Source organism: Hevea brasiliensis, chromosome 4 (assembly GCF_030052815.1).
Source record: "Hevea brasiliensis isolate MT/VB/25A 57/8 chromosome 4, ASM3005281v1, whole genome shotgun sequence".
NCBI classification, from domain to species: Eukaryota; Viridiplantae; Streptophyta; class Magnoliopsida; order Malpighiales; family Euphorbiaceae; genus Hevea; species Hevea brasiliensis.
In genome coordinates, this window is record NC_079496.1 from 9,241,960 (window position 1) to 9,266,748 (window position 24,789).

The window sequence follows — 24,789 nt, forward strand, 5'->3', positions numbered from 1 at the left end:
TTTTGACAATGATATATGAATTGCTGCAAGTTATTGGTATAAAATTGTGGTCATACATATTTTATAACAAAATTATGGTCACTAAAAAAAATAATTACTAAAAAATTTATCAATGATAACAACGATTATTGTTATATTCTTTTTACGTATCATCAGCAATAATTTTTTATGTTACTGATATGTTAATTTTATAGTAGTAAAATTAATATTGTTGCAAAATTTTTACTACTAATTTTAATGTTTATTTTTGTTGTAGTGATAATACTATAATAAGAAAAAATCTAATAGATTACTTTCTTTTTGAAAAAACATAAATTCATTAATAAAATCAAAGCATTAGAATAATTTGACTTAGTTTAGTAGTTAAATATATACTACTCATCTGGCAAAATTAAGTTAAAGTCACCGTTCCCCTAATCCCTCATTCAAAGAAAGAAATAATTAAAATTTTAAGCATTACAAATAATCACAGGAGAAATAGGAACTTATATATTTTTACAAATCAAGTATATAATTTATTATCATAGACAATAAAGTCAAATTTTTTTCGAAGTCAGAATTTATTTAAATTCTTTTCTTAAAATTGATTTATCAAAATAATTATATCAAGTTGACTAGTTTCAGCTCATTGCTTAATTGCTCAGAAACTTCAGTTCCAGTTTAGGCGTCCCATGCATGCATGATCGATGCTTCCTGGAAATTGTCCTGTCTCATATGACTATTCAGCATGCATGTTTCCATTTAATGTAGAATAATTTTTTGTTGACAGGGTACGCAACCCCACATATGTTATGCAAAATCAGACCATACAACAATATTCTGGAGGAAGACTGTTAAACTGGTGCAGCCCAATTGATTTTGATTTCAATAAATTAAAATTATTTTTTTTATATAAAAATAAGACATTAATGTAGACCCATTAATATTTCTTGTTCTTTGTATTTTCAAAATTCTAAATGAAAAGAATTGTATTAATTCATTAAATAAAGTTGATTTCTTTTCAAATGTAGCTGTGTGAGAATTTATTTGAATTCTTTTCTTAAAATTGATTTATCAATAATTATATAAAGTTCGCTAGTTTCAGCTCATTGCTTAATTGCTCAGAAACTGCAGTTCCAGTTTAGGCGTCCCATGCATGCATGATCGATGCTTCCTGGAAATTGTCCTGTCTCATATGACTATTCAGCATGCACGTTTCCATTTAATGTAGAAGAATTTTTTGTTGACAGGAAAATTTTCTCTATATTTTATTGATGAAATTTTAAATCATAAAAGTAAACCACAAAAGAAATATATATTCCTCATTGTTAAGAAATATACATATGTATTATTTTTGACCAAAAATTAATGTGCAAGATCCAACAACCAGTAACCAAAAATTTACAAAAATGCCACCCAGTTCTCTATATAAAGGGAAGATCGATCCCAGCGATAAGACAACCCAAACCTCTGTATTAGTTATTAGCTGTGCAGAACAAGAAAACTTAAAAAGAATATCAGTGGTGAATGATAAGGAGGAGGATGAAGAAAGTGTGTTCAGTTTTAGTTCTCTTCCTATCATTGATGATAAGTGGGTGTTCATGTTTGAACCGTAGCCAATTCCCTTCTTCTTTTTTCTTTGGGACTGCTACTTCTTCTTATCAGGTAGCTATGTTTATGTATGCTTCTTTTATATATATATATATATATATATATATATATATATATTACAACCTTACAAAACGGCAGCACAATTTGCGTTTGGTCTATATTTTACACCTATGCAACTGTTCTGAAATGGAATTTTATGTAAAAATAATAATTAAGTTTTCAGGTTCTTATCAATTGATGCATATTTAAATGGTTTATTTTCTATCTTTTTATTCTATATATTCATCACTTTTGTCTCTCATCTGTTTGCCTCTTTTCTTTTGATCATATGTGTATATCTACCCATTCTTGTTTCTTCTGAACGACATATACCTATATAATGCTGATGCAGCCTTCACATTGAGGACTTGCTCGTCATCTTCACTTGCGTTAGCTAATATAACAAATAATTATTAATTTATGTGTTTATTCATGCAGATTGAAGGAGCATACTTGGAAGCCAACAAAGGCCTCAGCAATTGGGATGTATTCACCCACTTATCTCCTGGTACAAATATTAATTCTTCTTATTTATTTATTTATGACTGGAGGCCAAGGAATTTCATGACATATAATTAACTTTATCTAGTTCGCTGTTGCTCAAATTTTCATTTGCGTTTATGCTTAATTTGGATTAATTAATTTCTTTCCATGTAACGTAATTAACTAATTGAGGATAAATGTGACTGCTGTTTTTATCAGGAGAAATTAAGGATGGAAGCAATGGGAATACAGCTGATGATCACTATCATCAATTTTTGGTAATTGATAATTTCCTTGAATTTAGACGACTAACAATATAATATGTTAAAGAATTTGTGGGAACCCATCATTGTTTTTTTTTTCTTTTTTCCATAACCCATCATTGTTGACAGATGATTAATTAATCAAGCTATAAGCAACCTTGAAATTTGACATTCTTCCACTATTTGGAGCTCTGAAAGTTCCTGTCAATCACAGGAACAGAGCTAACTTAAATAACTTTGATTCTGTTCATAGTTGGGGGATAAAATTATTAAATAATTAAGCAATAAAAGTTATAATTTTTTATAAAATAATAAAACATGTGAATTTGTGTTTTTAAAAATTAAGGTTTTTTAAAATAAATTTGTTGAAATTAAAAAAAGAAAGTATATTTTTCAGCTCACTTATTTACTAATGAAAAACAGTCCAAATCAAACTGATTTCAAATGGGAAAAATAACAAGAGATTTTTTCCCACTTTACAGCCAAACATTTACTCAACTTTATGATATACTTACAATAAAATATTCAAAATATTATACATTATGGTTGCTTTGTGATAGGATGACATAGAGTTGATGCATTCTCTTGGAGTAAATTCGTACAGATTCTCGATTTCATGGGTCAGAATCCTTCCAAGTATGTTTTATACAATTTTTTTTCCTTTGAATTATATATAAATTTTCTTATTAATTCAATTTTTCATATTTTAATTAATTTTAATTTTAATCACAGAGGGTAGATTTGGAGAGATCAATTCAGAGGGTATTGCATTTTACAATAAGCTTATTAATGCTCTTTTGCTTAAAGGTAAAGTACATCGAACCACCACGTTATAATACTTTGGCACCTAGGTTATTTTTTTTTTCTAATATTATGACTCCTTAATTATGCAGGAATAGAGCCATTTGTTACATTGCACCATTTTGATGTTCCTCAAGAACTAGAAGATCGATATGGCGCTTGGCTAAGTCCTCAAATGCAGTAAGTTCTTTACCTTATTATATAGCGAGTCTTCATTCATAAGGCGAAAGTTATAAATATGGATCTTGTTGCATATTAAATATCATATTTGTAATTTTAGTTAAAGAATGTAAGTTGCTACCACTATTGAAAAGAAATATTAACATCTACTCTACCATCTTAATCTTGTTACAGGGATGATTTCGGGTACTTCGCAGATATCTGCTTCGAGGCATTTGGAGACAGAGTGAAACATTGGATTACACTCAATGAAGCTAATATGGTGGCCCAATATGGGTATTACAGTGGAATATGGCCACCAAACCGATGCTCTTACCCTGTAGGCAAGTGCAAAGCCGGAGACTCTGAATTAGAACCTTACATCGCTGCTCATAATATGATACTTGCTCATGCCACAGCTACTGAAATTTACAGAAAAAAGTATCAGGTATTATACACAATAGCATATCATCAAATAACCAACAAAGATTTAATTCTTTCCCTTGTCATGTTTGCTTAATATTTATTACTTGAAATAGGAAAAACAAGGAGGGAAGATTGGCATTGTATTACATATCTACTGGTATGAGCCACTAAGAGACATTCCAGTTGATCGTGTGGCTGCTCAACGGGCTCTAGGTTTCATTGCTGCTTGGTAAGTAATTAATTACTCGTAATTCAAGGTTTATCATATAAAGATGTCGCTTGGTCTTAGATGAGCCTATTAATGCAATTTTTTTTTTGGTGTATAGGTTTATGGATCCCATTATGTATGGAGAGTACCCACCAGAGATGCGACAAATTGTAGGTCTAAGGCTACCAGCATTTTCGATGGAGGACAAGAGGAAACTGGCAAACAAATTGGATTTCATTGGAATCAACCATTATAGCACTCTCTATGCAAAGGATTGTCTGCTTTCACCATGCAATTATCATGATGATTTACTCAAAGACACCTTTACTTATGGAACTGGAACAAAAGATGGAGTTCTTATAGGAGAGCCAGTAAGATATGCAGAAGCTAACTATCTAAATAGCAATTGAAGCAGATGATAATTAAAAACAATACTTAACATTGCTTCTTCATTTTTCGTTTTCTTTTTGGGTCTTTACAGACAGCAATGCCTACGTTCTATGTTGTTCCAAATAGCATGGAAAAGACAATCACGTATTTCAAAGATAGATACAACAACACGCCCATGTTCATCACAGAAAACGGTATATCAGAAAATTAAATTGCAATTACCATTTTGTTATCTTCTGCTGACTTAAATTTGTGTAATCTTGCAACTATCAAACAGATATTTGAAATTCAGTCTAATGATAATATATACATGCTAATTGTAGGATATGCACAACCTAGCAGTAGAAACATTGAAGATATGCTCAATGACACGAACAGGGTGGAATACATGGAGGGTTACCTCACTTCTCTAGTTTCTGCAATGAGGTAGATTCATATATCCTTGCCTATCAATATTTCTCCTTTCTTTTTTAAGGTGACGCGGTGATCTTATAAAGGTTAATAATGATCACAGGAATGGAGCAGATGTGAGGGGCTACTTCCATTGGTCTCTGATAGATAACTTTGAATGGACATATGGATATACCATAAGCTTTGGGTTGGTTCATGTAGACCGCACAACAATGCAGAGAACACCAAAAAGATCAGCCAAATGGTTCCAGCATTTCCTGAAAAATGAAGCTCTTCATCATCCCCAAGAATGGCAACAGAACATTGCGCATTTGTAATCTAGAACAGTGTTCACATGTAGAAATATTTATATTTATTTTAAGTTGTTTACACTGTAGCATTTGCAATCCAAAAAATATTTTTGAGTAAAGAATTATAATATTACATTGTGCATTTGTAATCTAGAACAGTGTTCATATATAAATATTTGTATTTATTTAAGTTGTTTATTCTGCGCATTTGCAATCTAATGATTTTTGTTTTTTGATCAAAGCGTAATAATATTACATTCCCAAGTGAATCCAAAATCAAAAGTTTTCTCAACAACAGAGGATTATAACTGGAATGTTACAAGAAAAGCCTAAAAACACTGCTTTGCTATACAATCTGCAATCGTATTTGCAGTTCTTTTGAGCAAGCTGAAGACACAGGGCTGGAATAACTCAATCTGTCTATGAATGTGTTTCACCAAGCCGTCAATTTCCCAATAGACATCATGTTTCCTCGTGAGAGATTCGCACAAAGTTTAGGATAAGTTTCTGTAGTCCCATATCCTGAGCAAGGCTAATGGATTCTAGCAGGGCTAGTGTTTCTCCTACCAGGGGAGAAGTGCTATTACTGCTTGCTGTCTTGCATTGTATAATTTCACTTCTGTGATTCTGCAGAGTGCAACATAGCATACTGATTGTGACTTATGATTTGATGCAGTATCAGAATTGAATTTGAGTGATCCTTGAGGAGGAGGTTGCCACTTACTATTTCTTTAATTGCTGGTAGGGCTCTGTCTGTGCTGGAGGACATGCATCCTGTAGCAGGTTGAGCTCTTGAATCCAATCCATCTTCTGATGTGATTAATTGTTATTCTTTGTTGGAAGCAGATTCTTCGCAACTAAGTTTTAATCTTTGGCTGCGCCTTTGGTCTCCAAATTGATTTCCAAAATTTATCATGTGCTGTCTTAAAAGGACATGGGTTCAAGTTATTGGCTTCACCTTCTTTTTTAATCTTAAAGGGGAATAGGCTGATTCAATTGTGTATGCTCCCCTCTTGTCATAATGCTATACCCAGGTATCTTCTGCTATGTGGCCTAAAGTAGCTGCATTTGACAATGCAGTGTTTGTGATACGTGATGGAAACATAGTCCCTTTCATTCATTGATCTCCAGTTGTAAAATCCATTGGGTAAAGTGTTCTCGACCTCCACTAGTCGCATTGTAACGCCCCAAAAATCCAATACAAATCATGAAGGAAACGCAATTATATATTCAACAATTGCAAAATAGGACAATCTATTATACCGCCAACTAAAAATCTGTTGTATAATCATCATTGTTACACATTTCAGTACCTGCATTGCCTAAAACGACTTTGCATCAACCAGTAACTTTCTTGCATTTTCTTGGCTAAGCATCAGCTACCGATGCTTTAGGATACCTGAGCTGCCACCCTACTCAATGCCACATAATAATCAGAGAATGGTTTTCACAACAACGTAAACAGCCATAAGTAATAATATAAATCTGCAAATAATCCATTCACAAATGGCTTAATGCGATCCTGCACCACTTCTAGCTGCAAAAAGATTCATAAATTACCTTTCGACTTAGTCCTATTTGACATCAGAGTAAAGAAGAGTATATCTGGTGTTTGGCATATTGAGCAGAAAGTGAGAAACTCGGAAATGGTGTTCATTCTGCATCAGTTAATTAATTAGCATGTAATTTACAATTTTTTTTTTGTAGTATGCTTAGTTAATATTTCAATTATAATTTTCTATATTATTAGATAAATATGAATAAAATTTGAGAGCCTCATATTGGTATTTTTTTAATGATTAATGATAATAAAAGAAAAAAATATCGGACTGAATGTTATGAGCTGGTGGTTTGTCAAACTCATTAACTATATCATGTCAAACTCCATTGTTATGACAAGCACGCCATTCTAAGGCACACACAAAAATCGTACAATCACACAGTATTGAAAAAAGAAGAAGAATAATAAAGATTTTGTGACGCCCCTTACCCGTCTATTGTATAGTCGAGCAAGAAGTGCCACATTCAGTGCCGGAGCAAGAAGTGCCTCGGACCCGGACAGAGCCTCCCCTATTTTATTAGTATTTGGCGGGTTTCCTCTAATCACTTGTTAACATGTCTATATTCATTTCACACATTTCCATATCATATTCTCTTGTATCATATCATTTACAATTATTTATGAGATCTAAAAATGAAGTATCATCTATTGCATTCATATAGAAATTTATAGATAATAAATTACAAGTTTTCATTTCAATCTCAAAGTTTAATTACAAGTCCAAAATGAAATACATCATGAATAGACATAATGAACCAAAATACTAGTCTATACATGGGCCCTACCAAAATACAAAAGACCGGTGAGGTGACTCTGGACAATGGCAGATCTGGTCAGAGCTCTGTCAGTGCACTACTGGTGCTCCTGTTGCTGCTGCTGGGACTGATCTCCAGTGTCTACGCGATGGAAAACCAACGCGCTAAGCATAACGCTTAGTGGTGCATAATTTATAATAACAATAATTTAACAATTTAAATAATAATGGTAAATTCATAATTTCTGTGTCTTTTACATTTTTATTGCATTTTGGGAACAATTTAATTTATCAGGATCTTTTCTGTTTACTTATTGTATATTTAATCTTAATTAATCATTTTCAATGCCCAAGAAACCTAAAACAAATTATAAAAGCTGGATGCACGGGTGTATACTGGTTAGACAGCCATATATCATCCAAAGATATCGTCGATCACGACGAGGCCACCGTGGTACGAGACCACATTGTCAGCTTGTAAAGCCAAAAATAAAGTAGGCACAATGGCCAGTAAGTAGGCATATAGCCTGTAGAACAATCATACCAGACATATATTGTCAGTTCATGATTTTCTCGGTAGGTAGTACTGCTATCTGTAGTCCCTAATTAGTATACCAATTTATCCAAACTAAATAAATAAGTCTAGGTATACTATGGGCAATTAAACATTTTTAATTAATTTAGCACTATTCACTGTTACTATTTTCTAGTACTGTTCATTGTTACCATTAATTTCATATTAATAGGACATTAGTTCCAATTTACATATTCATATCATTTTTAATATTTAATTATCCTTATGAGTATTTTAATTATCATATATAACATTTTTCTCATGAACCTTTATTTAGGTTCATATTGATGTGTTATCTTTATCTAGGAATTTGACTAGGTTAGGATGTCTATTTAGTCACACTTCCTTCATAACAATTGCTCCTCTATGTTTAAACTTGAATTTCAGTTTTTGAATCACTGAATTTGGGGTTATAGAACTCAAGTTATGGTCAAAATACCAAAGTAACAGTATTTTGGATAATTTCTGAGTTGGCAGTTTTAGTGACTCAACTTGTACTAATAATTTGATTTGGTTAAAGGAAAAACTGGGTCAAGTGGTCTGCATTAAAAGTGTATCCCTATGTCTAAGTTTTCCATTGATGTAAATTTTAGGTCATTTGGACCAGTATAGAGAGAGTTATGACCAAATGAACTGTTCATTTGGTCATTTTCTGGGTTGGTAGTTTTAGTGACCCAACTTGTGCTAACAATTTAAATTGGTTAAAAGCAAAAATGTGTCAAGTGGTCTTCATGAAAATTGTAGCCCTATATCTAAGCTTTCCATTGATGTAAATTTTAGGTCATTTGGACCAATATAGAGAGAGTTATGACCAAATGAATACGTACTATTCATTTAGTCATTTTCTAGGTTGGCAGTGTTTGGTCATCCGAGTTTGGGCAGAGAATGATTTTGGCAAAATTTGGGTATGATGTCCACATGAAAAATGGGCTATTTTGAGCCTATTTTCACCTTCAATCGGCTTCATAACAATTGGAGTCACACATTTTCAGTTATGGGTCAATAAACCCACTGGACTCATTGAGTCCAAACCTGCAGAAAATTAAACACTCCCAATATCTCAATTCCTTCAACTTACTGATGAAATAACCAGGTTAAATGGAATTTACAAGCGGTTGCTGTCTAATGCTGGGGTTAAGCTGCTTGAAGGAGAGGGAAAGGTTGTTGGGCCTAATGAAGTTGAGGTGACACAATTAGATGGCACTAAATTGAGCTATTCGGCAAAGCACATACTGATTTCAACTGGAAATAGAGCTCAACGTCCTAATATTCCTGGGCAGGTTGATTTCTTGGTTCTCTTCATGTACTATTGGAAACTGATGCTTGTTGGGTTCTCTGTGACCATGCAACCAAATTGTAGTTAATGGTTTTGCCTATAATTATTATTCTGGTCTATATTACTTTGCAAAAACTTATTGTAATTTTTGTTTATATTATATCAGATTTTAACCTATGCACTTGTTGTTTGCTTATATGTTTCTAACGTGAATTAGTAAAAAAGTAAAAGGGTGGCAACTAAGAGGATCTTTTAAAAATTGTCAGGGAAAATCTGATGAAGTATGCAGGGAGTTATAAAGACACATGTCTTGGTTTACAAGCATTATATGGCTGTTACATTTTTCTGGTTCATACCATAAAATTACAAATTCGCAACCATATTTTTCTTTTGTAGGCACTTTGCAGTTGGATGCAAACTTAAAAAGAAGTGAACTTACTGATTCAAATTCCTAAATCAATCTGTGTGCACGTGTCATGAGTATACGTATATGATTGGAAGCCTCATTCTATCTCCCTTAAATTATTCCTATTAGAATAACAAGTAGTTTCATTATGGTGTTCTATTAATTTGACCAACTGACCTTGGTTTTAAACATGGACGGTGGGCCCAAAAAGTAGTTGATTATAGTGGTAGAGCAGCAGGTTCACTCGAAATTTGAAATTTTGGTTTCATGATTTAGTAAGCACCCAATCTTTAGTTTATTTGGTTGGATACATGTTGAATTTAGTTGTTAATGGTGAACGAACTCAATCAAAATTAATTTTGCTTAATAGTCAAAAACTAATCACTGTATTCGACCTGTTTCTGATGTCATGGTTTTTAAGATGCATTTATTTTCTGCTTTTCTTTCTTCCTTTCTTGCTTGCTTGTCTTATTGTTTCCTTGATTACCAAGGAGCTGGCTATAACCTCTGATGAGGCATTGAGTCTGGAAGATATGCCCAAGCGTGCTGTGGTGCTTGGTGGAGGGTAAAACTCTGCCTCTTAATCTATGGTGTCTATTTTTTTTTGTTTGCTTATTATGTGCATGATATTGGATGGTTATTTCCTCTTCTTGTTTAGGTACATTGCCGTTGAGTTTGCTTCAATATGGCGTGGCATGGGTGCCACTGTGGACCTAGTTTTCAGAAAGGAGCTTCCGTTAAGGTTATAATTAAGGCTGTGTGTTGCATTATTTATTTGAATGTTCAAGGGGCTTGATTTTCAAATTCAATCTTCTAATTTGCTAGCTTTTGATTATTCATCATGTACTCTCTTAATTTCTTTTTAAGCAAGTCTACATAGGAAAAGTAATTTTAGAGGTAATGCTGATGAAACTTGAGTTTTGAGTACTGCCCTGCAAGTGGACATTTGGAGTCCATTGTGGAATTGGACATTTGGACCAATCCCAATTTCCTGTTACTGACAATATTGACAAGAAAAGATAAATGCCTTTGCTCTGAAGCTTGAGCATTTTTTGAATTCTCATAGCAATATTTAAATCCTGGGAAACCTAATTTTTACTTTTAGGCCATTTCTGGTGTTAATAATTGATGGTAAACCATAATGTAGCATAATAATGGAGATTGCATATAAATGTGGGCGTAAGGATACAGATACAGCCTACACATTGTTTTCTTGCAAGTTAACAGTGTAAAAAATATGTTGACCAAGTATACCTTCTTTCTGTGTATCTGACAATTATGCTCTGAATCCCCTGATCAATGTTGTTTTAGGTTGCCAAAAAGTGTTCTATCGCCTGTGTGTGATAGTTGGAAGCTAGGCAATTTTGTTTATTCATATCATGTACAGTGATTGGGCATTCAAGTATGTTGCTTGTCTGATTTTTCTGATACTTGTAAATGAGGACCTTTTTCTGGCTTTTTTATATTTCACTTTAATGTCTGAATCGGCCATTTTATCCACAATTATCTATGCAGAGGTTTTGATGATGAAATGAGGGCAGTGGTTGCAAGAAATCTGGAGGGCAGGGGAATAAATTTGCACCCCAGGACAACTTTGACGCAGGTACTTGCGGTTTGTAGGGTTTGTCGTTGATGTCACATGCGTTTCTTTTAATTTTATACTATTTGTTTCTGCATCATGCAATATTTTCTTGTATTTTTCAATTTATATTGTTTGATTTGTAATTGACCTTGTGCTAATCACAGTACCTGTAAATACAGTTAATTAAAACTGAGGATGGCATAAAAGTTTCTACAGATCATGGAGAAGAGTTCTTGGCAGATGTTGTGCTTTTTGCTACTGGTAATAGCATTTCCTGTTAAATTGCATTCATTATCACGGTTTTTAAATTGAGTTCAGGCAATATTGTTAAATAATATTTTTATCTGCCCTTGGTAGCTACAAAATAATATTTTAAGATTGGACCTTAAATCATAAGTTTGCCAAAGTGTGACAAATGGGGCCTGGTGGATAAAAAAGGGCAAAACTGCCCCAAGAATTAGAACAAATTGGGCTGAATTTGTTTTATCATAGGTGGGTTCATTAGCAGACTATGAAAAGGTAATACGTTAAAAATTATAAGGAATAGTAAATAATATAAAGGGAATGAAAATGTAAAAAATAATTTTAAAAAAATCCCTCATTGGCATCAGTTTTTGAAGAGATCTTATATTTTATTTCCTTCTTTTTCTTTGACACTCTTTTAAACACCAGCTGGGCCCCCACTCGGGGGCCCCTGCCCACACCCCCCCCCCCCCCCAAAAAAAAAAAAAAAAAAAAAAAAGAAAACCATCCTTTTCCTCTTTCTCTTCTCCCTGATTCAATCTCCATTCGTCTGCCTTGCTGTAATTTCTCCACTATTGATACTTGAATCTCTACATTTATAATTTTCAATATATAGTTCCATTTCTTCTTTTTCTCTATGATAATCTTTGGCCCTCTCATTGTTGATAAAAAAGGAGAGAAAAAGTACATTAATTAATAATGTGATCAACACTTACATGGAATAGTTTCAGTACTGCATGCCAACATTCCCCCTAGATGTTTATTCATACATATTATTATTGCAATGTTGCAGGGTCCCTTCCCCCCATTCCCATCTCTCCTCTTGTATATTGTTGTTACTGTGGCAGTGTTCTTTAATTTGTTACAGGTCGGGCACCCTATACAAAGAGGTTAAATTTGGAGACTGCAGGCGTGGAGCTTGATAGTACTGGAGCTATTAAGGTCAGTAGGATTTGATTTCTATTTATAATAGAGTACACATCAAGAGATGTAACTTTCAACACTAGCTTTTGTCTTCTAGACTCTAGTCATGTCTTTAATTTGTTTTGGCTTCCTAAGGATAGAATTTTTTTTCTCAATGGATGAGGTGTTGAAATCTTTTGTTCTGCGACAGAGTGGGAAGTGTATGTGAAAGGCTTATGAATGTTTTGATCATATTGTAGTTATGATATACGTGTGTGCTGGATGCCCATGAATGGTGAACCTGTGGAGGTTCTGTGAGTTATTAAACGATTTTGCAGATAGATATCACAACCACATTGAGCACTACCCTGATTTTAGACTTTTAGCAAAAGCATGAGACCTTTGATGCGGTCCTGTGCTTATACACGGAAACTTGATTCAGTTGTGGTAGTGGAAGCAACTGATCAAGTTATCCAGCTGCATGGAGATCATATTTGTTGGTTATGTTTATTGTTGTCATCATTTTTTCTAATGGATTTTTTTTACTCTATTTGCAAGTTAGTGTACACCATATGGCATTGCAAAGTTGCACATGCACCATTTCCAATACAATATGCTTTGCATTTCTACATGTTATTGCATCTCTTATCTCATTTGGTTTCTTGTTCAGGTTGATGAGTACTCACGCACCAACATACCTAGCATATGGGCTGTTGGTGATGTCACATACCGAATGAATCTTACCCCTGTGGCCTTAATGGAGGGAACATGCTTTGCAGTATGTGTTCCATAGAGATTTCTTTTCATTTCTTAATTAAATCCCCATTGGATTTATTTTGCTTCCTAGTTCATACGGCTAAAATAAATTGTCAGATGTTCAGTGGTCCTATGTTTGTATTGCATGCAGAAAACTGTTTTTGGTGGGCAACCTTGCAAACCAGATTATAGGGATGTACCAACTGCTGTATTTAGGTAACAATTTTTCATAACATATGGGCTCTTCTTTGTCCCTGTAAATTTCTGTTTGAACTTTTGATAATTATTGCATTGGTTAAATGGAATTATTAGAAACTGGATAGATGGTTGTAGTTACTGAACTTTTTCAAAGGACCCAGAATAATAAGTCCTACTCATAGATTTTGTTTAGACCTTGGGCATGCATCAGAACATCCGATGTTGCATTTGTGGTCTTTTGCCCAATTATGACTTATGAGCTTCCATGCATGGATCCTTGATATATAAGCCTTGTTTTTGCTGATACTGACATTGTGAGCGAGGAGACTGATAATATCTATAAGTATATGTGCAGACTGCACCTAGCTTGTGGTGATTAGGTAATCATTTTATCCTTTATAGCCATTCATTAATGTGTGATTTTCTTCTTTACAGCATACCACCTTTGTCTGTAGTAGGCCTCAGTGAAGAGCAGGCAATAGAGCAAGCAAAAAATGATATATTGGTTTTCACTTCAACCTTCAATCCTATGAAGAATACTATCTCTGGGTATGTGCAATCAATTGAAATCTTTTTTTTTTTTAACCAAATATGTTATAATACTATGAAAGAATAACTAACCATTAGTATGAAACTCAAAGAATGTTGCATACACTAACAAATATGAAAGAATTAGAGCTGTTAAGTGAAGAACTCTTCACTTGGATATGTGGCTGGCTTTTAGTTTTTGTATCTGAATATGTGATGATCTTGGAGAGAAATTATTAATATCTTATCTATTTGTCATTGACAGATCCAAATTTGGTAGTTAGAATATTCTTTCTAATCCAGACTAGTATTGCTTCAGTTAATTTTGAACTTTACATCTCTCATTTTGTGTTATATATTCTAGATATATCTTCAAGTTCTTGTTTCTCAACACCATTTTCATTTACTCTATCTTTGGTTCTAGACGGCAAGAGAAGACAGTGATGAAGCTTGTTGTTGATGCTGAGACGGATAAAGTTCTTGGAGCTTCAATGTGTGGGCCTGATGCTCCTGAAATTATACAGGTACTTTATCTCGCCCCCCTCTTTTTTTTTTTTTTTTTTAATTATTTTAGTTTCATGGATGGTTCTTCTGATAAATTATCTTGTGCATGCTATATAGAGTTTTCTTTTTCCTTTTTGGCCATTTTTCAAGTTGTTCAACTTTGCAATGGTAATGACTTCCTGTTGAAGCCATTCCTGGGATAATCCAAGTATTGTTATTTAACAATATAGAGTTTTTTAAATCAATGAAAACTTGCAATTAGTTTTCTTCTCCACATCAAATAATTGTTTTTACATTTGTTGTAGGCAAGTAGAGCACAATTTAGCAATTATGATTTGCCTATATATGCTTGCATTAAACCTATTTACGGGCTCTACACTAGTGGCAATTTTAGTTTGCCATTCATTTTATGTAGTTTTTGGATTAGGTTTATTTGGAATTAGGCGGAAGTTCTATGCGCAGCACAATATGGAATGACCTTGCATGTCATGCCATGGCATCTATATTTCTTTGGTATTCTTAACAGAGTCATGGATGATTAAAGGGAAAAAAAATCATTTGAGCCACTGAAGTGCTCAATTATCAGCTACAAACCTGGTGTCCAGGCAGACACCTTGTAATTGAGCTTTCCGTCTTTTAGGTCCCCTTGCTTAGTTTATATATCGTTGCTTCTGCATTGTGTTTGTTGCAGGGAATTGCTGTTGCATTGAAGTGCGGAGCAACAAAGGCCCAATTTGACAGCACGGTAAGCACTTCTTTTATAGAGCTATCATGTGACAGTTTAAGAATAGTTATGGTGACGACATCACTTTTTCTAGGGAATTTCCACAGACTTAAATCTCATAGTTTTTGCAATCTCTGGTGTTTTTCCCCTAACCCGAATGACTAAGAATGTTTTTGCACCTTTTTACCACAGGTGGGAATACACCCTTCTACTGCTGAGGAATTCGTGACAATGCGATCATTGACCAGGCGCATTACTGCAGGAAGCAAACCAAAGACAAACCTATAAAAAATTCATGATGGGAAGAGAGAAACCTAGGTTGAATGTTTCACTTATACAAATAAAAAATCAGGCAGATGATTAGAATGCTAATGTGCAGTCCAATAATAGCTGCAGTCTTGTATAATATTTATATTAACAGTATTTCAGATGTTGGAAACAGTGTAATTTTGTTTCTTAAAATAATACTATGTTATTGGGATTAGCATCCATTATCCTCAGATGTGGTTACGTTAGCCAATGGCAACACTATTTCTGGCAATATGATCTCGTATGTACAATAAATTTTGATTAATCCATCAGATGTATCAAACTATTGTTTTTAAGGGAAGATTATCGCTGTCGCAAAAGATGATTTTTTTCTTTTTTAAAAAAATGAAGGCCCAAGAGATGCTGAAATGTGAAGATATTGAAGGGCCTGGTGTCCTTGCAGGCAGGGTATTAACCGTCGAAAACCTATTAGGCCCAAAACACATTCCAGTGCGGTTACCAGGCAGAAGGTGGCTGCTGGTGCCAGGACCGCCTGGTGGGATATTCAGGGATTAGCTTGGATCGGTGGCAGCCAAAACACAGAATTCTAGAGGGAAAAAGATAAAACAACCATTTGATTGCTCATGGCAGTCAAATCTTTACCAATATGCTTCTTAGTATGCACCCCATATGTACTTAATACTTCGAACCCGCTCTAAAACTTGTAATGTCTCAAATATTATCTGTTATTTGAATATTATCTGTTAATCTTGACAACTCACGCAGCACTCATTTGAACAAGCAGATTATGTTAGGAATATGTAAGCAGGAGAGGGAAAAAGTAATAAATGTCACTAAATATATGGATTGTCTTAAACAGTATCGTAATCAATTGATACTCTCAACAATATCAAAAGAACAACAGACAACAACTTTTGCTGCGTCTCTATTTTAGCATACATATGAATATAGCATTAAACATGGACTTAAGTACGACTGCTGCTCCAAAAATGTCTATAGCACATGAAAAGTTGGTGAATCTTGAAAATAAGCCGTGGCTTCGCAATTCCGGGAAAAAGAAACTATGAACAGATGGCTGCATTCATGATGCTTGGCTAGAAATTGTTCCCATTAATATGACTAATGAGTTAAAAATATGATCAGGAACAACATTTCTCAAGTTCCAGACCCTAATTGCCAGTTATTTGGGACAGAAAAGGCAAAAAAAATTTTTGCTAATTGGCAATTATATTTTAATTTAATGATATATCCAAACCTTTAAACTTTTAAGATTGGAAAAAATTATAGCCAAAATCTCAAAGTTAGGATTTTGAATTTTGTCCACTTGGAGCAGTGATTGATAATAAAAAGGGGAAAAAAAAATAATTTACAGTCAATGTGTGTTTAACAAAATAAATCATAAGATCATAAGTTTTTGATACAATTGCTTCTAATTTTAAAGGCCAGATATATTTGAATATAATTGTCAATTAGTGAAAACTTTTTCCCTTTCTATCCAAATGGCCTTTGAATTCTGATTCTTGACCTTCGGCCAGATGCCCCATTCTAGGATTACAGAATATGCCAATAATAATACCTTCTCTTAATGATTACGTAGAAAAAAGATAGAAACTATAACGTTGATGCATTATTTCATGATTTCTTGAAGATAAATAACAAGAAAAACCAACAAGGGTGCTTCTTGGTCCTAAGAATCCAAGCCAGGCACTTCTTCTCAGTTTTGGCTTATCACACTTACCCCTAAAACATGAATCTGCACAGGACACTAAAAGATCCATACTGTTTATGCCATTCCAAAAGCACTTTCTAAAAGAAAAATCTCAAGCATAAATAGCAAGAATGAAGCAAGCACTGGCACAACCAAAGGCAATGGTCCGTTGCTAGAACTTCTCGAAGAAAAGTGATTAGATTGCTACAACTTCTTGGAAAAGATGATTAGATTGTTGACCAGTTAAATATGATGGATAGCCACATGCCTAAATTTAGCACAAGAGGATGATATATGCAAGTGGTGGATCCTAAACACCAACTTTTATACTAGTCGGTGGAACTTGGAATAATATGTCACTTGAGGTGTCTTGCTATGCACGCTTCACTAGGACTTTGTATTCAGAGATAAGTTGTCAGCCACAGATAAGTTGTCAGCCACTGATGTTAGTAATTATTGGAAGATGAATAAAGAAGATGCATTCTGAAAACTGAGAAAAAAAAAAGTTTTGATCGATGTGATTTGAGCGCACCTTCAATGACGTTAATTTGTTATATTTTATTTATTTTTATTTAAATTTTTAATTAAAAATAAATATGAAATATATTTAAATAAAAAGCATTTAATTATAAATTTTAAATTAATAAATTATTTTATTAATTAAATAAAACTTCAGAGACTCTATTCTAATTTACTATCAATTTTTTTTAAATTCAATTTAATTCATTTAGCTAACTACAATTCAGTTATAATACCCATAATTTAAAATTTTAATAATAATTTTCTTAATAAATTTTGAAAAGAAAAAAATAGAAGTGTTAATATTTGAATTATAATTTTTTTATATTATGAGATAAATTACTAACTCAATATAAATTATGAATAAAATTTGAGTGTAACACCCCAAAAATTTTAAATTTATTATTTTATGAGTAATATTAATATTTTAATTTTATTTAAATTTTAAGAAAATTATTTGAGATTTTTCGGATTTTAAAAATCGGGTTCGATTTTCCGAAAATATAAACTTTGATGATTTTTAAAAATTAATTTAAAGACCACGTGGTAAAACTAAAAATATATTTGGAATCTACGAATTTTTAATTTTTTCGGAATTTTTGGACCTCGTTTTCGGTCCCAAGGCAGAGTAAAAATTTAAAATTTTATATTCTAAATCAAACCGGCCGAATCGAACCGGATCGATCAGAACGGTCGAATCAGACCGGCCTTTCTTCTTCATTTTTCTTCCTCTCCCGCGCGCGTTTTTCTTCTTCTCTTTCTCTCTTGTTTTCTCTCTCCTCCCTCCTCCCCTTGTAGCACCGCCGCCTCCCCTGCCACCCCAGCCCGCCGGCGCCCATCCCTAGCTGCCCCTGCTCGCCGGTCTCCTCCTGGAACGCCGGAAAAAGGCGCCCGAAACGATGCGACGCGCAAGCACCGCTTCGTCTTCCCGGCCGAAATCCGACCGATCCGGCTACCAATCGGACCGGGTCTTGTGTCTAAATCCATCTACTCGTCGAGAGCTTTCCATAGACACCAAGAACACCGAAATCCATCGAGCGATTTGTCCAATTTTTGCCCGGAAAGTTTTTGCTCATTTTGACTTTTGGGCTAGATTTCTCGCTAACCGTGAACCCCACGAGAAAACCGAGAGTACCAGAGCGCTCCACTCGTCGAGAGCTTCGCAGCGATATAAATTTCAAATTTTTCTGACACCGTTTTTCGGTGGGTCCCACGAAACTTCGTAGTATTTTTTCGAGCATTAAATGAGCTTAGAAAATTTCGTAAAATTTATGTACTAACCCCCGTGTTGTGGGCTTCGTGTAGGTATCTTCAATTCATAGAAATTCGACAGTTGTCCGGGTCTGTGAATTTCCAGTCAGACAGATCGGCTACCGGAAAAAGTCTCCGAATTGAATCGAGGTTTTGGATACCCCACCATTGTCAGACGTCCCGAGTGCGTCCCCGGAGTCGGAATCGGCAAAGGTAAACCCGAACCTTATTTTTTCGTAATTTTCTAGTGCTTAAATAGAATTAAAAATCCATAAAATATTCGTGGTAGCTCAGAAAATTATGATTCTTTTTGCAATAGCCTAGTAATATTGCTTAGGATCGCGGGGTAAAGTTTTAGAATTTTTAGAGCTTATTTGGGCAGTTTTTGCAAAAATGATCAATTATAATGACTAAGTTGAAATTTTACATATTGTGATGGATGACTGATTTGATGGGCCCAGGAGTGGCTGTGTGATGTGATTGAGTTGTGAGTGTATGATTTGTGAATATAGAAGTGCGTTTTGAGCCCTTTTGCAGGTTGGGTAGGTCCTAGGTATAGGGGAGACTCTGCCGGATTTTTGGCACGACTTAGGACGTATTTGGTCTTTTCATGATTTTTATTGAGTCAATTGTGTTAAATAATTGTAATGTCATTATCAGGTGAGCCGGGACAACCTTTTTCCTCCGCCCAGCCGCCATAGTGATTGCTGTCAAGTCTGTGAGTAAAATATTAATTTTAATTGTAATTTCGATATTATTATATGTTCAAGCATGCCCATGCACCACTTATATGTATGTATCTATGTAGTTAAACTCTATGCATGTTTTATGTTGCATTCACAACTGTTAAAGTGCCTTGGATGTTGTTGTGGTAATTTGGAGCAGTGTGCGTGCGTTGGCGTGCGTGTGATGTGGTGTGGACTATGGATAGGACCGGTAGACACGGCTTGAGATCTTCGCTGAGACCCGGTCCTTCGGGGTAGACACGGCTTGAGTTCTTCGCTGGGACCCCAATTTGGTTATTAAGTGGAAGTCCGAGCTGAGTTCTTCGCTGGCACAGGTTGGATTTAAGAGAGCTGTATAGGAGATCAACTCCCATATATTATGATCGATATTACTGGGTGTGTGAGTGCTCCAAATTACCCTTTTTACTGTTATGATGTGAAATTATTACTGATGTTGCATTTCACTCTACAGGGTGCATTAGTTTTAGATAGTTATAGAGATTATGGTTAAAATTGATATTTTACTCTCTGAGTCAAACGCTCACTCCTGTTCAATATTTTTCCAGGCCACAAGAGGATATTTTTGAGGTTAACCTGCTTTTCTCCCTCGCAGGTCATCCATTCATGTTTGTGTAATTCTATAAACTTCTAGAATTTCTGCATGTGTTAGAAGTATTTAATTGATTTGAGTCTGTAATATAAATTGTTATTTGAACCTGTAAACTTAATATTTTATGCATGTTTGATGGGCTGGATGAGGAAGCTGAGCTCCCATTTATTTTATGTTGTTATGAGTATGTGGAGGGTGAGCTGAGCTCCCAATATGATTATATATTGTGTTTACAGGTCGGGTGAGTAAAAAACTCCCTGTTGAAAGGTACATTTTATGGCCGGACTCTGTCCGGTTGATTTCTTGAAATTGGGCCCAAGTGGGCCTTAGAGTTAGGTTACTGAATAGTTAGGCTTACTACGGGCCTCGGAGGCTTTAGGCTGGCCCAGGTCCTAATGCCGATCCGGCCCATAGGTTGGGTCGTGACATTGAGAGCCCTGATATTGTTTTTTTTTTTTTTTAAACGATTAATGATAATAACAGAAAATCAGATTTGCAATGGTGAGCGCATATCCCATATATATTTTGAAGTTCAACTTCCTCCTCCCTACATATGCAATAAAAAAAATTATTATTTAGTTTATATATTTTAATAAAATTAACTACTTGTATTATTATTTTGAAAAATATATTAGTTAGTCTCTATATTTTTATTTTAAAAATATAAAATTAAAAATATATCTTTTAAATATATGTAATTATTTTTTTAATATATATACATATGATAAAGAATTAATGAATATGTACATATTTTAAATATATAGTTATTTGAATTTCTATTAACTGTAATTTTAACAAGTTTATTAAATAAGTTGGTTCAACATTATAAAATTCTATAAACTATCCCTTAAATTTATAATATGAAACTCCATGTTTCCTTCAAATAGAATTCTCAGCTTAAAAAACAAAAGCACAGCTATGCAAGGGATCGATTCTTTAATTTATTCTCTTAATAGGAAAAACAAATAAGGTTGGATATATACTTTAATTGTTGGACGACCTGTTCAATCTTAATCACCACTAACGACAGAATCATGGTCCAATTTTCCTAGGTTTTCCTTACATTAATTAATTCATTCAAAGATTATCTTATTTAATTAAATTAAAAAATTATCAGAAGATGCATGTATCTTATTTCAAAGAAATATGTTTGTCAATTGGCTCATCATGTATTAATTTTGTTTTAGATCTCTAAAAAAAATATTAATATGTAACTAACTCTTTTTTTAAAGCAAAAACGATACTATATAACTTGTCATTTATTCTATTGAGACAATTTGTAATTATTTTATTTTTAATAAAATAAATTTATTTTATAAGTAATTAATTACTAAAAGTTCTTTATATATAAAAAAATAAAACAATTTGTGATCATTGGTACTATCATTTTTATTTTAAAAGTTCTTTTAATATATAAAAATAAAAGGATAATATATTTAATTTAAAATAATAATAATAATAATAATAATAATAATAATAATAATAATAATCACAAATTAAGACTCGAATACGATCGAGGGAATTTCTTGACTCACTTGGCTTGAAAGTTAAATATTGCGAGACCATATCCCTTACGCCGTCGTAATTAAACCATGTTTTATTTGTGTGGCCATTAGAAGACAATAGCTGGGTTGGTATTGATGCATGAATCAATTGCACGTCAAGGCTTCATTTATTATTTTTCAGTCATCAATTCTTTATATTTTGAACACAAAAAATAAAATAAAATAAAATAAAATAAAATAAAATAAAATGGGCAAAAAAAGAAAGACCAGTTTGCAGAGAATGGACGTCAAAGAAAATATTTCTGGGCAAAGGGTCAATGGCTGTATATATATATATATATGTTAGATGATTTTGAGAAAAAATACACAAAATATTTCTGGGCAAAGGGTCAATGGCTGTATCTATATATATATATGAATATAGATAACTTTAAAAAATTTATTTAATTAAGAAAATATGTAATTGAAAATGGTCTGAGTCTTGCAAGTTAAGGATTAAGATGACACATAGCTTTTAGTTGTCCAAGATAATCACGAAACATATATACACAAAAATTTAATAGGAAATAAAAGTCATGGGATTTGAAGTCGTCTAATTATATAAAGTTAATTTAGTTTCAGAGCAGGAAAATTCTAATTTGCCCAGAAATTTCGGACCCAGTTTGGGCAGACTGCGATGCTTCTACGAAATCTTCCTATCTCATATATATGGCTATTCAACATGTTTTCACCTAATACGAAAAATTAATTCAATTCACAGGTAGATTTAGATTTTCTCTATACTTTATTGATTAAAATATAATTTATATGTTTTTGGAGGATAGTAAAACAAGACAGCTCTTCATTTTCCCTGAGTCTCATGGCCGCACCAGGAGAAATGCAATTCAAAGTTGTGAAACATGATAAGTGGTTGAGGATATTTGAATTCAAAATCTATTTACACCTTATAGGGTAGAAATACCAATCAGATTATTTCTCAACAACAATAAAATATTTAGATATCTATTGCCCTAATAAGAGAGGTTATGCATTTTCTTTCCGTTCTCCAAGTATTTTATATTAATTATTCTATTATTTTTTTGCATTTTATATCAATAAATTTATTTTAATTTAATAGTAACCAAGTTTTTTTTTAAAAAAAATTAATTATGCAATATCATATTTGAATTTTAATCAGAACATATTGCATAATTTTAAAATACATATCTCTCTCTCTCTTTCTTGCGGTTCCTTGTCATTGTTGTTTCCTTCCTTGTGGATGCATTTAAAAAAAAAAAAAATCATTAATTGGTTGTTCTGTTTCAAAAACAACGGACCTTTCTCTTTCATGCTCCTTTTTATATTTTTTTATTTGATTAAGTGTTTTTTAAACTTCATTAATTGATTGTTCTGTTATAATTATTGTTCTGTTTCTCTTTCTTGCTGTTTTATTTTTCTCTTCTTCTCAAGTAAGCTTTGTCCATGCCAGAGTGCATATATTAAACCAATTAATATATATTATTTTAATTCAAATTATAATAAATCTCATATATAAATACATAATAATTTTTTATTGGTTAAATACATATATTTTATTTTAATAAAATTACCTTATAGTTTATATATAAACACCCTTAATTATGCAAAAAAAGTAAAAATAAAAATTCACTTTATTAATTAAAATCTAAATTTAATGACTACTAATTCATTTTTTTCACTTATATTTTCCTATGAAAGCAAGTCTCATCCCAATCAAAAATTTGAAATTTTGTTTTCTTTTTTACTCGTAATTTCTCCGATCATGGTATGGATTGTCCTGTGGATGTGAAATCTATGTGAAGGTCTTGCCTTGGGTTTATTAAGAGTTTCACATATATACGTCTTCCTTAGCTTTAGATCACATCCCTTTCAACGTTGATCAATAGAGGCCACCATCGTTGAATGATTACTTTTCCTTTTTTCTCCATCATGTGGCGATTGCATACTTTTTAAAAGAATTCCAACTCTTTTGAAATATATTCTTATGATACTCAAATCTTTATTCCACAAAGTTCTATGCCTTTTTAATCTTTACTACAACTAATAATCAACAAACAGGAACTACAATATGCTTTTAAATCCAACACAAACCTTGAGTTAATGATTGCTACCAATTCTAATAACGTGTTAATGTATACTAATGAAATGCCTTGTTAGAAAATTAGTATACAACATGTAATTTTTGATGCAGATTGGGAAGAGAATCGAAGAGCAATTAGCAAATAATAAGGTGATACTGACAGTTATAACAACTTGAAAGAACTGAAAAAAACCAGTCCTTTGCCCTTGAGAGGTAAACTAAAGGTGAAAATAAAAGCCGTGTAGAAATTGTTTGCTTGTCGAAATTTTCCTTGCCCTTTTTGTCAATTGACATATACGTGCATTAAAAGAAAGAAAGACCGATTAAGATATATATATATATATATATATATATATATATATATATATATATATATATATATATATATATATAAATAGCTAGAGAATGACAAAACAATAAATTTCAAAAATAGCTGTAATCTTGTTTAACGTTAATATAAGGGATAATGCACATTTATAAATTCGAGATCTTATAATTCTTAAAATGATTATAATATTATTAAATTAAAATTCATAGATAGTAAGTTTGATAACCTAAGAATGAAGATATATACGTTTTGGTTACACAACTTAATATCAATTGGATGTAACATCAACAAGTCCTAACATGATCGAGATGACTCATATACGTGGTGGAAAAAAAAAATTATGAGTTATAACCAGTACATGCTGATCTGTGTTCGGATATATTCTGTTGGATGAAGATGATACATGTCTCTTATTTATATATGATAACTACAAAACTGATAGGAAAAAAGAAGAAGAAACATTTGATTTATGAAAAATCTTATCAGCCTGTCTGGTCAATTTCTGGTTACAGCATGTGCAATTGCCAGGGCAAACTAGATTGTCCCCTGTAAAGATCAAATCTCCATTATTTTTTATGTGGTTATTATTATTATTATTATTATTATTATTCAAAACCCTTTTATCATGAAGGTTTAATTAAAAAACAATCAATTGTATTAAAAAAAAAAAATCTTGCACTTGCATGAAAAATAGCAACTCAAAACT

At 32.9% G+C, this 24,789-nt stretch overlaps 2 protein-coding genes across 2 annotated transcripts; both read left to right on the forward strand.

Moving 5' to 3' along the window:
* Positions 1-1,452: 1,452 nt before the first annotated feature.
* LOC131179174 (beta-glucosidase 18-like) lies at positions 1,453-5,157 on the forward strand. Its single transcript, XM_058145247.1, has 12 exons — positions 1,453-1,644; positions 2,068-2,137; positions 2,332-2,390; positions 2,936-3,011; positions 3,108-3,182; positions 3,269-3,356; positions 3,531-3,783; positions 3,875-3,990; positions 4,088-4,340; positions 4,451-4,553; positions 4,683-4,785; positions 4,874-5,157. Exons 1-12 carry the CDS (start codon positions 1,507-1,509, stop codon positions 5,085-5,087), a joined length of 1,548 nt encoding a protein of 515 aa, XP_058001230.1. The 5' UTR covers positions 1,453-1,506; the 3' UTR covers positions 5,088-5,157.
* Positions 5,158-9,019: 3,862 nt separating this feature from the next.
* On the forward strand, positions 9,020-15,569 carry LOC131179373 (glutathione reductase, cytosolic-like; the record flags this gene model as incomplete). Its single annotated transcript, XM_058146194.1, has 12 exons — positions 9,020-9,229; positions 10,123-10,196; positions 10,290-10,373; positions 11,147-11,234; positions 11,393-11,474; positions 12,325-12,398; positions 13,030-13,137; positions 13,267-13,331; positions 13,749-13,862; positions 14,266-14,365; positions 15,037-15,090; positions 15,262-15,569. Coding segments are annotated over 12 exons (1,149 nt in total), but the record flags the coding sequence as incomplete, so codon positions are not given.
* Between the last annotated feature and the right edge of the window lie 9,220 nt (positions 15,570-24,789).